The sequence below is a fragment of the Sinohyriopsis cumingii genome, chromosome 5, assembly GCF_028554795.1.
Source record: "Sinohyriopsis cumingii isolate HCF-2022 chromosome 5, ASM2855479v2, whole genome shotgun sequence".
NCBI classification, from domain to species: domain Eukaryota; kingdom Metazoa; phylum Mollusca; class Bivalvia; order Unionida; family Unionidae; genus Sinohyriopsis; species Sinohyriopsis cumingii.
The window spans coordinates 49,788,633-49,802,580 of NC_142965.1; the positions used below are offsets into that span (position 1 = coordinate 49,788,633).

Below are 13,948 nucleotides of genomic sequence, written 5' to 3' on the forward strand. Positions count from 1 at the left end.
CTATGAAACATGGGGTTGGATCACTCCGGTGGCCTAGTGGTTAGAGCGTCTGCTTCAGATGCGGGAGGTCGTGGGTTCGATCCCTGGCCAAGTCATACCAAGGACTTAAAAAAATGGTACTAACAGCTGCCTCGCTTGGTGCTCGGCATTAAGAGGTTAGTGTTAGGACTGGTCGGCCTGGTGTCAGGATAATGAAACTGGGTGAGACATCATGTTACATGTCTGCGGCATGATGTCCCAGTGCTGAACATCACTATAAACTGCCACACTGCAGACATCATAGCGATATGACTGAAAAATTGTTAAAGCTTCATTAAAATTCAAATCACACACACAAACACCGGGTTGGCGTATAAAGTGCTGTTCATGGTACTCTTGTTTTGCATTTCAAAAATACATATATTGCAGGAACTTCTAATAAAAGGTTCATGGAATCCACTTTTGCAATAGATCTGTTGTGAGGTGATACTGATTCAAAATGTCATCAAGTGATAATTTATTTCAGATTATTAGAACCAGCACAGCATTTCCTTGATGTAATTACCTTCATTATAACACAGTTCATTTTACAAGGCATTATACTGAGGGTGTACTATGCTTCTCAGCCTTTTCTTGTTCAGATTGGAAAGGGGGGTGTAGTTTGTAATACATTCAATCTAGTTGAACATTATACAATATGTAATGAATGAGTGAATATTAGCAACATCATACGAAACCCTGTCTTTTTAATAGCATAATAATTTGAATTATTCATAGAATTTTGCTTAACATGACCTGCACAGAATCATTACCAGCAACTGTACACACAGTTTCTATGTACATGTATATGTATATCAGTCCATTAATGCCTTTAACATGCTTGTCATATCAGATGTTCTATACTGCCTGGACATACTAGGGGACTACTGTTCTGGTGTATTACATCTACTGTCTGTATTTAGGCATTATGCTAGGTTTTGCTGTATTGATGGTAGACATTCAAGGGATGCATATTTAGCAAAACATCAAGCAGTAGCATTTTTGTGGTATTTGGTATTTGTATTTTAGTGACCTAAATGGAAACCAGGTCAGTATCTATCCACTATTTTATAATGATTGCAAAATCAGTATGGTCTTGTAATTTTAATATAGATAAGTAATTCACATAATCAGATATATGTTTGTAGTATTTTTTAATGGTTTTTAAAGTCTGATCTGTTATGAGTGTCGGTTGCAGGGAGTAGAGGATATAAAGCAGTGACATGAGGTACCCCCCCCCCACAAACCATGATATTTAGACTGACTTAAGGCAGGGCTGGAAAATTACTTGTTCAAGCCAGGGTCAAGTGGCAAATTTGTTCAACAAACATTTTATATTACTAAGCTAAAATTGTTATATGATTTTATAAAATATTAAAGCTTGGATTTTTAAACCATTTCATGAAAATTGCAAGTAAAGTAAGCACAAATAATGCAGTTTGGGATTTTCTTGGGGCTTGTGGTAAAGAATTAATAAATATGTATTAATATTTATTGAACTGATCTTCATATTGCAGGGTGAGAAAAATGGCAGATGACGAGGTGTTATTTGATGATGTGTATCTTTTAGAGGAAACCATTGGAAAGTAAGTATTGGATGCCATTTTACATTGTTGTATTCAGACTTGTTTTATAGTTACTGGTGTCATTGTAAAAAATAAGAACAGATGTCTGTTTGGTCCTTAGTTAAAAAATGATGCCCATCAGACCTCAAGTATAGCCATTAATGGTAGTCACAGGCCATCTTGAAAATCTTGTGGTCACTTTTTCTCCTGAATAGATGGTCATATTCATGTGGGGTTTTCACCAAACAATTAACATAATGTCTGTTTGGTATTAAATAGAAAGACTGGCAATCTTACCTCCAATATGGTTTCCAGAATCCCATTATTGCTTTAATAAACAGATGGTCTTAGCTACATGAGGTGTCACCAAAAGATTTATCAGTGCAAGACTGAGAGTCAGAAATCTCCTTGGTGTCAAAACTGGGGGTCAGGCTGAGTAAAAAACAAACTTTGGTATCAAAACTGGAGGTCAAATTAAAAATTTGGGGGTCTCTGAAGCACAAATGAGAGTAAAGGGAAACACTGGATTTATTATCATTTCCTTTGTTTACAAAAAAAACTTGTCTGACATACAGTATGGTGAGCAATATGGCCCTCCTGAAAATTGTGATATGGTTACAGCTCCAAAATGAATGGGTGCTGCAATGTAGTTTTTTCATTAGTATATATTGATAAGTTGTACTTATCCTTGATGCCAGGTTCCTTGACACAGATCATGAGAAAGAGTTCTTTTTTACATCATTTACTATCATCTTGTGAACATGTTAATTGAAACGTAAGAAAATAGCATTGTTACAAATTTTGGCATGTTGGAGTTTCTCAAGAATATCAGAGATGGTCTCAGTAGTTAAAAAGAAGAAACAGACTTATCTTTAATTCCTGGAAGTTCTTTTTTGGCCAGCAGAACAACAGGTCCTTTGAGGGACTATTATTTAATTAAAGCAAAACAGAAACAAAAAAATAAAGAATTTAAACAAATATACTTGTTATGTTATACATGAAATAGTTTTTAAAAAATCTTAGGATAAGAATAATTTGAAGATGAATGCAAAATGTAAATTTAAGAAAAAAGTTACTTTCACCATTAAAACTTAAAGCATACTGCTCTTTGTTGAATAATGGTGTGTTTATGTTTTGGATTTTTAACATAGCTTTAACCATTTTTCAGTCATATCGCTATGTTTGCATTGTGGCAAATAGTGGAAATTGAGATATAGCACTAACATTTTGTGATGATTTTGTCATCATTGTCAGTAATTAGTTATGGTTATAACTCAAGTTTTATATTTATTCATCTATCTTAAACCCCTTGATAGATTCTTGTAATAATTGCCATAAATCATTAGGAATCTAAGGCAGTTTATTCTGTGACATTTTCACTTGCCACATGACCTTGGTGCCTGTAGAAAATTTGTGTTTATGTTTGGTTTAAGTTTTTGCATACACTTGCAGATGTATTAAACGACTTTAAAGGATTTTTTGAATATTCTTGAAAATTTATATTGAAGCTAAGACAATTTATTCTTTGATGTGCTTACTCACCCCTTTGACATTGGAGTCAAGGCCAAAGTGATGGAAAATATTCTGTTAAAATTTTGGTTAAGTTTTTCCATTTTGTATTTCTTTGTTATGTATATTCAATTTATGTTGTGTGCTTGACCTTTGTACCTGATTATGAGTAGAGTTTGACCTACTCAAGTTTCATCAAGTTTTTTTAAAGATATTTATATATATAAAAATTGAGTTCAAGACCTAATCTTGTTTATGACTTGGTAATGTTCTGGAAGCAAACTTCTTGGCAATATTTTGGAATGTTCCATTAGTTTTTTAGTTTTTATTGCAACGTAGGTTAAGTGGGCATGTAATAAAGAGGTTTTTGTTCGTTTATAATATGAGATGAATTATTTATTTTAATTATTGATTGGAATTAAAGAGTTCATGGATTTTTTGGACTAGAAAACTAGATTTAGGATTATTGAGGACTCATTCAAGGACATTCTGGATTATATTATTGTTGGACATGAAGGTTATTGGTACATCAGCACATTCAAGACTTGGTACATCAGCATATTCAAAACTGTTGGAATTCATTTTGAACATTCTTTACTTTTATACTTGTGAGAGAACATATAGAAGTTTTGGGGTTTCATTCATAATAATGTAAGTTCCTATTAAATTTTCACTTTGTATTCTAGTGAAATAAATTATTTGTTGATGTTACTAAACTAAACTATTACATACTTTAAGACCAAAACATCATGACATTTCTAAACTTCGTGAAAGATTTTCTTCACTGGTTGAATCATTATGAAACTAAGACACTCATTCTGCAATATGCTGTCTAAACAGTGATGTTTTGATTGTAGACTCCACATTCAGGTCTAGCCTTTTCTTCTTGTTATCTCTGTAGTAATTTCATCATGCATATATATATTCGGATTAGAGTAAGTTGTATCAACATCATGTTCAAAAACAAAAACACCACTACCACCACCAGTAATTATTATAATGTAACAGAACTTACATTTTATCTTAAGATCACACATTCTTCCCCAAAATTATTGTCTCTCAATACAGATGGTCACTCATAATATGTCATAATGCCATGTAATCAGCAAATCTGTGTATAAATGTAGATATGGCTCAAGGCCTTATTAATATATCATCAGATGGTGTTTATGACTCATTATCTGTGAATCTGAGACCTGGCATTGTGTACAGAGATGGTCTAGAGATCTCCAAATTGTGACTATTGATGGCAGGCCAGAGGATGAATCAAGCGATTTCTGTTTACGATTCTGTTAGAAAAAGCTGGGTATGCCCATTTTGTGTTGTTTAAACTTAGATTCTCTTGATTTGCCTAAATTAAAATCTAAACTTTTTGTCATTATTTACCCACTCCACGGATTTCTACTTTTCGGTATTGAAGGTGGCAAAATTTGTATGGCTTGGCAACCTAAAATATGAATTGCCCTGTAAGAACGTTGTTCAAGTAGACCGTTTTATTGATAGATACTTGGAGTGTTGCTCTTTCTCAAAAAATCCATATCCTTTTGGATAAAATAGGAGTTAAGAATTAAGATCAAACTAGTTACAAATTTGAATCAAATATATTTTATGAATGCAAAAAGTGTTAACAGAAGACTTTTATCATTTAAAAAAAGACACAAGAAATGAGCTGGAAATATTTTTTTGGACTATTTTTGGGTTATGCTAGGTCTCACATTAAAGAAAAGTAACTATGTTCGGTCCCACATATTTTAGCATTCCTTCCTTTTCTAATAAGGAAGTTGAAACTTGACTCATGCACTTGTTTGTATGCCCTCTAACAAATCAAAATTTGTTAGCAATCTGATTAAAATCATCTCCACAGTACAATGAGAAGATCTGACAGTGCCTGCTTAGGGGTCATGTTCTGTTGACTTGTGTTGTTTCCATAATCACTTATTTTATCAGCCAATCAGATGAAGTCTTTTATCGTCTCATTTGGGAGACTGAGCATCAGTGTGTGATGAACGATTTGATTCAGAGATTTCTAGAAGCTGCATTTCTGTTGGCAAATACAAAGGTCACCGGAACATAACCCCTATCATGTCACTATCAAACTTTCACATAGGACAGTGGAGATTTTATTTTAATACAGTTGAATTGGTGCCTTACCAATTGAATATATGTTTGCCCTGTTTTGATAACTTCTATAATAAGCTTATTGCATGCTTGATAAGTCCATCACAATATTTTGGGCAAATGTTTTTAGACTCTAGTCTGTATTCTGATAACCAGTCAATACCCATTGTTTAAAAATCGGCAACTCTTACCTCCAACTGCAAGTACTTCATGTTCAGGCCACATCTTAAGCAGGGATTGGTTGTTGATATAGAGCTTGACACCATTTTTCAGCACAAGATAGACTATACATGTCGGCCAGTATAAATGGTGGATTAAGAACCCGGGAAAACCCTGGAAACAACCACCGACCCACGAGAAGCTACCAGCAAGTTAAGCAGGGATTGGATTTATCTTTCTGACTAATTTGATACTGTGGTGCTGTTAGTTGTCTTATGAAATGAGTAACCCAGTGAATTGATGCCTTTGCAGAATGAGGACTGCCTTTTAAATACATGTAAATGTACAGGATTTCTTGTCAGTCATCACATGGATGCTGTTTAGCCAGGAAATTGACACCATTTGAATAATAATTCATCACCAACAAAAATCAAGGACGATTGATTCAGATTAACAATTATTTTTTTCTGGAATTTGTTGTGTAAAAAAGGAAAGAAAAATATGTTTCAGTATTAAATATTTACAATTATTGTCCATATTCATGATAAATTTTTGTTTGTCACTTTTTAAGTAATGGTTAAGAATAAGTCTCAGGTATGAATCTCTAAGGTATTTGTTACTAGTTACACAGAATTCATATGAGAATAATTCCATCCAAATGAATTTGCATGGAATTAGAAAATGTTGACATGGACTTGTGTTAAGATAAAGCAACCCCAAATATTTATGTATGGTCAGTTACTTTCCATCTATACCTGCTTATTCAGTTTGCCCAGCAGATCTAGGTCACTTCAGTTTGCCCAGAAGATCTAGGTCACTTCAGCTCGGCCATCATATCTAGGTCACTGCAGTTTGCCCAGCTTGATGTTTGAGTGTCAAAGTCTGGTAAAGCGCTTTGTCTTTGAGTGTCAAAGTCTGGTAAAGAGCTTTGTCTTTGAGTGTCAAAGTTTTGTAAAGAGTTATTTGAAACCACTTGTAAAGATTAAAATAATACTTACAAAATTACTTTTGATCAATGATGCTTTAAAGTTCTTTGCAGTGAGTACTTCAGAAAAATTTAGGTTGTACCTTCATAAATATTCCCAATTTACCACATATACTTGCTTATAAGTTGAGTCCAACTGCAAAACAACAAATATCCTGATCTGCCATAGCATAATGTGCATGCAGATCCAGGTCTTCTGATTAATGCACAGACCCAGATCTGCTGGTATGTTATGCAACAGCAGATCAGTGTCTGCAGTTTGCAGTTGGACTCAACTTATAACTGAGTACATATGGTAATCATATTAATTTTTCTATTTGTGGGCATTTGGATAAATGCACATCTTGCCAGACAAAATTACCCTGGGACATATGTAGACTGGGCATATTGCCTTTCTAGATCAATCAGAAGAAAATGTCATTATGCGCTCATTATTGATTGGAAATTTCAGTTTTTATTCTGCTTTATATGCTCATGTACAAATTAAATCCAGCTGCAAGCAACATAGACTCTGATTTGCCATCACTTCAGTGTGCCTGCAGATTAGGGTCTGTATTGTTTGTTCTACTGATTACTCCCAACAATCTGCATAGACCCATATATATAGTTCAAGCTATCTCTTGCTAAAGCAAATTAACCTAATCACTAACATTACCTTCGTGGATTTTGAATTTCTGTACCTCCTTAGGTAGCTAATATAGCAGTAAGCACACATACCGGAGGTGTGCATTGTGATGCATATAGAGTGGTATAATTGCACGGGATAACTGCAAAATAATAAATGAATAAATAAATCAGTTTTGCAGCTTCTTTGCAGTTAGTACTTCAGAAAAATAATACTAATGTTGTTGTAATTGGTTTGGGCGTAAACGCCTTTTGTCAGCACATGATAGCAGCCAGTAATAGCTGTTGGAAGAAGAACCTGGGAAAACCTTGGTAAGAACCACCGACCCACATGAAGCTACTGGTTAGCTTTCTCACATATCCACATTTGCTGAACTCACCCGGACAGAGGTGAGATCGTAGAGATTGGTAAAGGCCAGCACTTTAAAACACATGGCCACCTGGGGCCCTAATGTTAATGTACAGATGGGTTTGGTAGTAAGTTAAATGCCAAGCATCATATTTTCATCAGAATGAAGTTGGTCTTATTTTTTATTTAATAAAAATTAACCTTTGGAATATCATTGCCGCCATTCATTTGAAAGTCAGGAGTTCCATATGCCTCTCCATGCTTCTTTCTGGATCTGTACTGTTTAATGAAGCATGTTAGCAGAGCCGAGATGAAGGGTCTAACCCTCGTGGCCAATGTGGCAGCCATACAAGAATATTGTTTTAAGGTGTTCAGACAATGATGAATATACGCGTAGAGTTGAAGATATTCATCAAATGTAATTCGGCCATTTTCATCCTGTTTTAGTATTAATAAATTTACATATCAAGATTTTTTGAAGATGGCAGTAGATTAATTACTGTGTTGGCATATAAAAGAATTGCAAACAAGTGTCCTTTCACTGAAAAAGTGTGACTTTTTATAGATAGGAGAAACGAAATTGTTTTACATTAAAATGCTGACTGTAAACAGCTTTGTTATGGACGACCACCTATCGTTTAACTGATGTATCTAAGACACACTTACCACTCAGCTGTCAGTTGACTCTTGTTTATTCAAAATTTCAATGGACTTCTATCCCATTTTGTCCAAGGAAACATATGACACCAGATATGCTAGGTTTGTCTGCCTGAGAAGATGCAACTGCTGTCATGGTTCAACACCTGGACGTTTATGCTTATATTACCATGTATAAATTTTATGTGCAAATTTTTTTATCATTTTTCATCCAAATTACATGAAATATTCACTATAAACTAAAACTAAAGTGTTTAAATTGATTTTACAGGTAATTCTGTGCTAATTACATGTAATAAGTGTGTACTCTCATGTGTTACTGATATTCAGAAAGTTTCAATCACTTGTTTTAAATTACACCTGTAGGGTCCCAAGAAGCATTCCTGATGATACTATGTGCAATTCATTTAACTATGGTTGGTGGTTTTCCCTTTTAAGCTCTCTTTTTATACACCTGCCGAAAGGTAGAGCGTATCATGTTATAATTTGTTTGGCACACTAACTCAAGTTCTCCACATCTGTCATTACCAAATTTGTTAATTTGTTTGCATTTTTGGGGAAAGAGACACTCATATTAATTTTAGGTTGAAAAGGGCAAAGGTCATAGAGACTGAAAGAAGGAAGAGTATTTCCTGATAATAATTTGACTTTTATACCAGATACTTCAAACAGACTTTGTGAATGGCTTGCATTTTAGACGGGAAATGCATCTGTATTGATTTTTGGGTTAAAATGTCAGAAGTCAGGAGCACTGTGATTTTAAGAATAAAAAAGGTCCACATGATATCTTGAATTATTTATTGCTGGTTCTGACCAAGCCATTTGGATGGTTCACATTGAAACAAAACATATATTTTCTGGGTGTGTATGGGAGTGGGTGTAAGGTCAAAGATCAAGGTCCTGGGGACTGAAAGAATGAAAGATGATTTCCACTAAAATGCGTAAGTTCTATACCACATGCCTTGAGTAAACCTTGTAGTTTATTTTCGTTCGAGACAACAAAGACTCCTGTTGATTTTGGGGGTCAAAAGTCATCAAAGTCAAAGATGACCAGGTAAAAAATAGGTTTTCACAGATTAACAGGTTGTTATGCCACAATTCATGACCAAGCTTAGTTAACAAGGTTCAGTTGAGAACAAGAAAGGCACTTGTCAGTTTTGGGGGCAATAGCTCAGAAGACAAGGCCACTGAAACTGAAGAAAAAAAAATGGTTTATGCAAATATCTTGTTGCATTTAGTATTGCTGGTCAACATTGCTTTGCAACAATGGCATAGTACAAAAGTTTAAAATGCAATACAGCTTTTAAGTACCCGAGTGTTTGACCAATGAAAAAGAGGCTTACATACAAGAGGTGTGATACAATTGATAACATGGTGGGCTCGTTTTATTGAAGGGACCATTCAGCATAACTATTGAGAGTTCAGAGCATAAACTGAAATGACAGGTTTTCATTGATTGCAGTAAAATGATAGGAAATACACTGTAAAAGTTAAAGGGAATTGCATGTCTCATGCAGAAGATTCACTCTGTTAATTGAAAGGTCACAACAGCGGGATTGATATTCCATGTCCCTTCACATATACCATTATTCATTTTAGTATTGATCAGACATCATTTATGGTATCAGTTACTGGCTGTGAAGCAGCATTTCAAATATAGAAGGTTGCTGATGGTAATTTATTAAGATTTTTTTTTTCCTTTTAAGGTTTTCATGAGTAAAAATGGGCCCCTATTCCAATGAGAAATTATTAAAAAATTTGTAGGGTAGTTTTAGGAATTTAACCTAAACATTTCATTTCCAGATGGTCTATTGTTTATCAGAAATAACATGCCAGTACCTGTTCCGAATCATTATAAAAATATAGAAACTACTATGATTTTAACCCAGTACTGCAGCAAGAACTTTTCAAAACTAATTTGCACCTACGTACCACAAGCTGTCAATTAGGAGCTGTACATTCAGTATTCACAGTTGACATAATGACTATGCTGAAGCCATTTATATAAAAGAAAATCCATTGCAAGGCCAGCATAAAAGCCAGCAATGATGCAAATATGGCTGCTGCAAAGAAAGGATGGCTGGTGAAATTGAGCAATTTATTGTTGGCTGTTTTTATTCCTTAACACATTACCCCCAAGCGATGACTTTATGGGGCAGGATGTAGTAGCCTACTGCCGAGCTCTGTAGCGTCATGGTCATGCATGATACACTAAAGTGTGTGGTATTATAGAAAGGTAGACAGATGTAGCTCTACAATGATACCAAATAATCTGGAATATCTAGTTGCACTACAAAATACAGATAGGAAAACCTCATTTTATGGACCCGACATTTTTTTAACCCAAAATTCGCCCGTGTGTTTGGATTTGAGACTTTTTGGTCTCAGATCTAAGGCAGACCAGTATGAACTGCAAACAGACAGATGAGCCTTTGCAAAAAGTAGGATAAGATGGGCATTTGGAATAAAGAGTGGTCTCCATACAAAAATAATGGCTCCATTTAGCAAAAAAAAAAAGAACTCCAACTTTTACCCTTCTGCTCATGCGCGAGTGAAATAGCCAACGAAAAACGATGTTTCTAACACAACTAGGCAGTATGTTATTGAAAGATGACCTCTGATTTGGTGTTTTCGAGTCTATTCAGAAATAGCTTTCAAAATGTGTTTCCTACTCGATTTTCAGGCAAAAATGACAAAAAACTCCTGGGGTTAATGTGTTAAGTGACACACCATAACCCTGAGAACTTTGCTTTGGTGTTTTATGGCACAGCAACACAATGGGGTTTATAGTGTCGAGGCAGTAGAGGATTTGTGCATGATAGGCAGAGTTTTTGGGTGCAGAAAATGATACAAGTGTTGTAATATAATGTCACCCATCAGGTGCACAAAGATATTAGATAAATTGTATTGTCTCATTTCTCTTTGGATATCTTGCAATATCTACTTGTTGTTTTATCTATGTGTCACCTGCTGCATATTGTACACAGATGATGTGCTAGGCTAGGCTTTATATATATATATATATATATATATATATATATATATATATATATGTATATATGTATGTATGTATCTCCCCTTTAACATTTGTAAGAAATGTATATTAGCATATTTTACATTCCATTTTGACCACATCCTTTGATCATAAACTGTAAAACGTTATATAAAAAATGTGACTAATTTAACATGTAGAATTTATTACAGTGGACAACATACATTAGGTTGAGTTTTCACATAGAACTGTAGTGTGCAATTTACTTTGGACTCGTTGACTGCATTTACTTTGAAGTAATTCCAGACTAAACTGAAGTGTTTTAGTTCAGTATTATGCATAGGCTTGGTAGTATATTTAATAGTGTACAGTTGCTAGTCAGTATTAATAATCCAATCGATTCACGCTCTTGAAGCAATGTTTTAAATCAAGTAAGTTACTACTAAGTTGTGCACGCACCACGCTGTGAGTCGTGCGCTGGAGCAGCTCAGCAGCTGGGGTATCCAGGAATAACGTTGCTGGCGCTGGCAAATATAAATTGTTCTTTAAAAATGTAACACTAATTTTCTTGAACCAAAGTCTGTTTAGTCCCAATTATTGAATGCTCTGCACCTTAACTGCCACCAAGAAACTTTTAAATGAAAATTATCTATCGCTGTGGACTTTTACAGTGGTGGTCATGCTCTAAACGTGGGTCAAAATAAGAGTGAGTGGAATTGTCCCAATAAAGGGTAGTATGAATTTGTTTTTCAATATGTATAGCTTTCATTGTGACATCACAGCATGTGGCATTCAATCCAGATTGTACTAGATCACACCTTTAGGTTCATTTCATCCCAAAAAAATGTCTACATACTTCAACATGGATTTTGCCATTTGCACCCCTCGGGGCATCTAAATAATGACCTTCCAAAGGAATATGGATGTATACAAATCCAAATGAAGTGAACACTTGCCACATAAAGGTATATAGAATCAAATTCTAAAAAATGAAACCCATTACTGAAATAGTTGGTGCTGAAAGCCTACATGACCCATGTGACTTGTACTATAATAAACTGCATATATCCTTATTTTTGGGTGCAGTATGCTACGAGAGATCTGGGTCTGTACAGTTTGCAGTTTGGTCTGACTTATATGCAAGCTAATATGGTAGTTATGCAGTGATGCATAAATCATTGCTTTAGATTTCAACCCTGTAACATAACAATTACCTTGTCTATGGCAATATTTGCAGGACAAGATAGCATTCAGTTCAGTGTCCTTATTGATATCAACTAGTATAATTTATCATACGTCTGAATATACCCCCCCCCCCCCTTCAAATTTGACATTTGGTTTGGATCTCATTTGTCTAATGGAGGTTCATGTAAGAAACTCTCAAGCATCGGAAAATCTGGCAGATTTGTGCCATGTAATGAACAAAAGAAGTTTTAAAGGTATTCAGTCCAAGTGTTAAGTGTGTTGTTTATTACATCTTTCGTCTTATTGCATGTAATAGAGCACAGTGTTGTGACATATTTCAGTACAATATTATATGACATGTTACAATAACTAGTTATGACATGTTTCAGCAGCAAATATGACATCAATTTGTAAATTGACTCTGGTTGTGTAGAAGCCAGTGTTGTTGACATTGCATCTTTGAGAGTTTCTTTAGTTCAAGATAAATAGCAATGAACTTATAAACTAAAAAAATGCTTCCATTACTATATTGCTGTTTGCGGCGGGGGGTGATTTTTGGTGAGTAATTGTGAAATGCCGATTCAAACATTGTTGAATTTGTTAGTCAAACCTGGATTTTGAGCTCCTCATTGGTTAAGGTGTTGATCTCTTAACCTAAAAGATGAAGGTTTGGTTCCAACCATTGTATATATGGCTCAGCTGTTTTATCTACTTTTATTGACCCGTAATGAGAGACGACCTGTATTGAAAGGACACTTTCTGCTGGCCTAAGCGGTGGTCTCTTATGACATGTTTCATGATTCATGGATAGTTCTACAATTCAAGTCATAATGGTTGAGGATTTTTGTATGTTGATAGAAAAATTGGATCTTGCTTTACAGATATTTCCCTGCTGGTAATAAATACACAGGATTATTTTTTTAAGTTCAGGAAAGCTAGTTTAATTGATTCGCTGATTCATTGATATTACTTCAAACACCAGTATAATCAGACAGAAGGTTATGAGGATGTTTTATCAAACTGCAGAAAATCCCGCTTGATAAATTTATCTTTGTAATCCCATTCTGTGACAGGGGGAAACTGCTTTCTGCTTTCTATATAAGTGATTTCTATGCTTAACTTTTTTTAAAGATATTTTGGAAATAAGCTCAAACCAAAAGTATTTTGATGTTTTGAAAATTAACTCAAACAATGAGAAATTTTGGTGTTTGGGAAATTAGATTAAAGAAAAAGCAGTTTTATGTGTTGGAAATTAACTTAAACAAAAAGCGGTTTCCTGTTTTGGAAATTAATCAAACAAAAAGCAATTTGGTGTTTGAAATTAACTTGAAATGCTGTACATAATTAATATGAATTTAATGCTTTAAATAAATATTAAGATATTTAAAACTTAAAGATGTACATTTATTGTTTAAGCTGTGAAATTATTTAAAAAATTTAAGGTATTTTGTGGGCCCCTATTGGGTGAGTAGTCTAAAGCACTCACCATTACAGATCACTGCCATCTCACCTCTGTCTGCATGGGTTCGAGTCTCAGGCTTGGCCAATGTATGTATGTGAGAAAGCTTGCTGGTAGCTTCTTGTGGGTTGGTGGTTCTTTCCAGGGTTTTCTTGGGTTCTTCCTCCACCATTTATACTGGCTGCCATGTATAGCCTATCTTGTGCTGAAAAATGGTGTTAAACCCTATGACAACAACAGCAAGGTATTTTGATATGCAAAACAGATTAAAGGTATGAATTATTGTATTAATATATTCTTAAGCTGACTACTGTTTTTATTAAAATAC

At 34.6% G+C, this 13,948-nt stretch overlaps 1 protein-coding gene across 10 annotated transcripts in view; it reads left to right on the forward strand.

Moving 5' to 3' along the window:
• Positions 1-13,948, forward strand: part of LOC149799133 (peripheral plasma membrane protein CASK-like) — a 397,425-nt gene that overhangs the window by 12,418 nt on the left and 371,059 nt on the right. For all 10 annotated transcript variants that reach the window (XR_016421088.1, XR_016421089.1, XM_089958206.1 and 7 more), the window contains exon 2: positions 1,536-1,604. Coding sequence is in view for 8 of the 10 variants with exons in the window: in XM_089958206.1 (XP_089814332.1) it covers positions 1,546-1,604 (59 nt within the window). In the remaining 2 variants the exon portion in view is untranslated. The remainder of the gene's footprint in view (positions 1-1,535; positions 1,605-13,948) is intronic.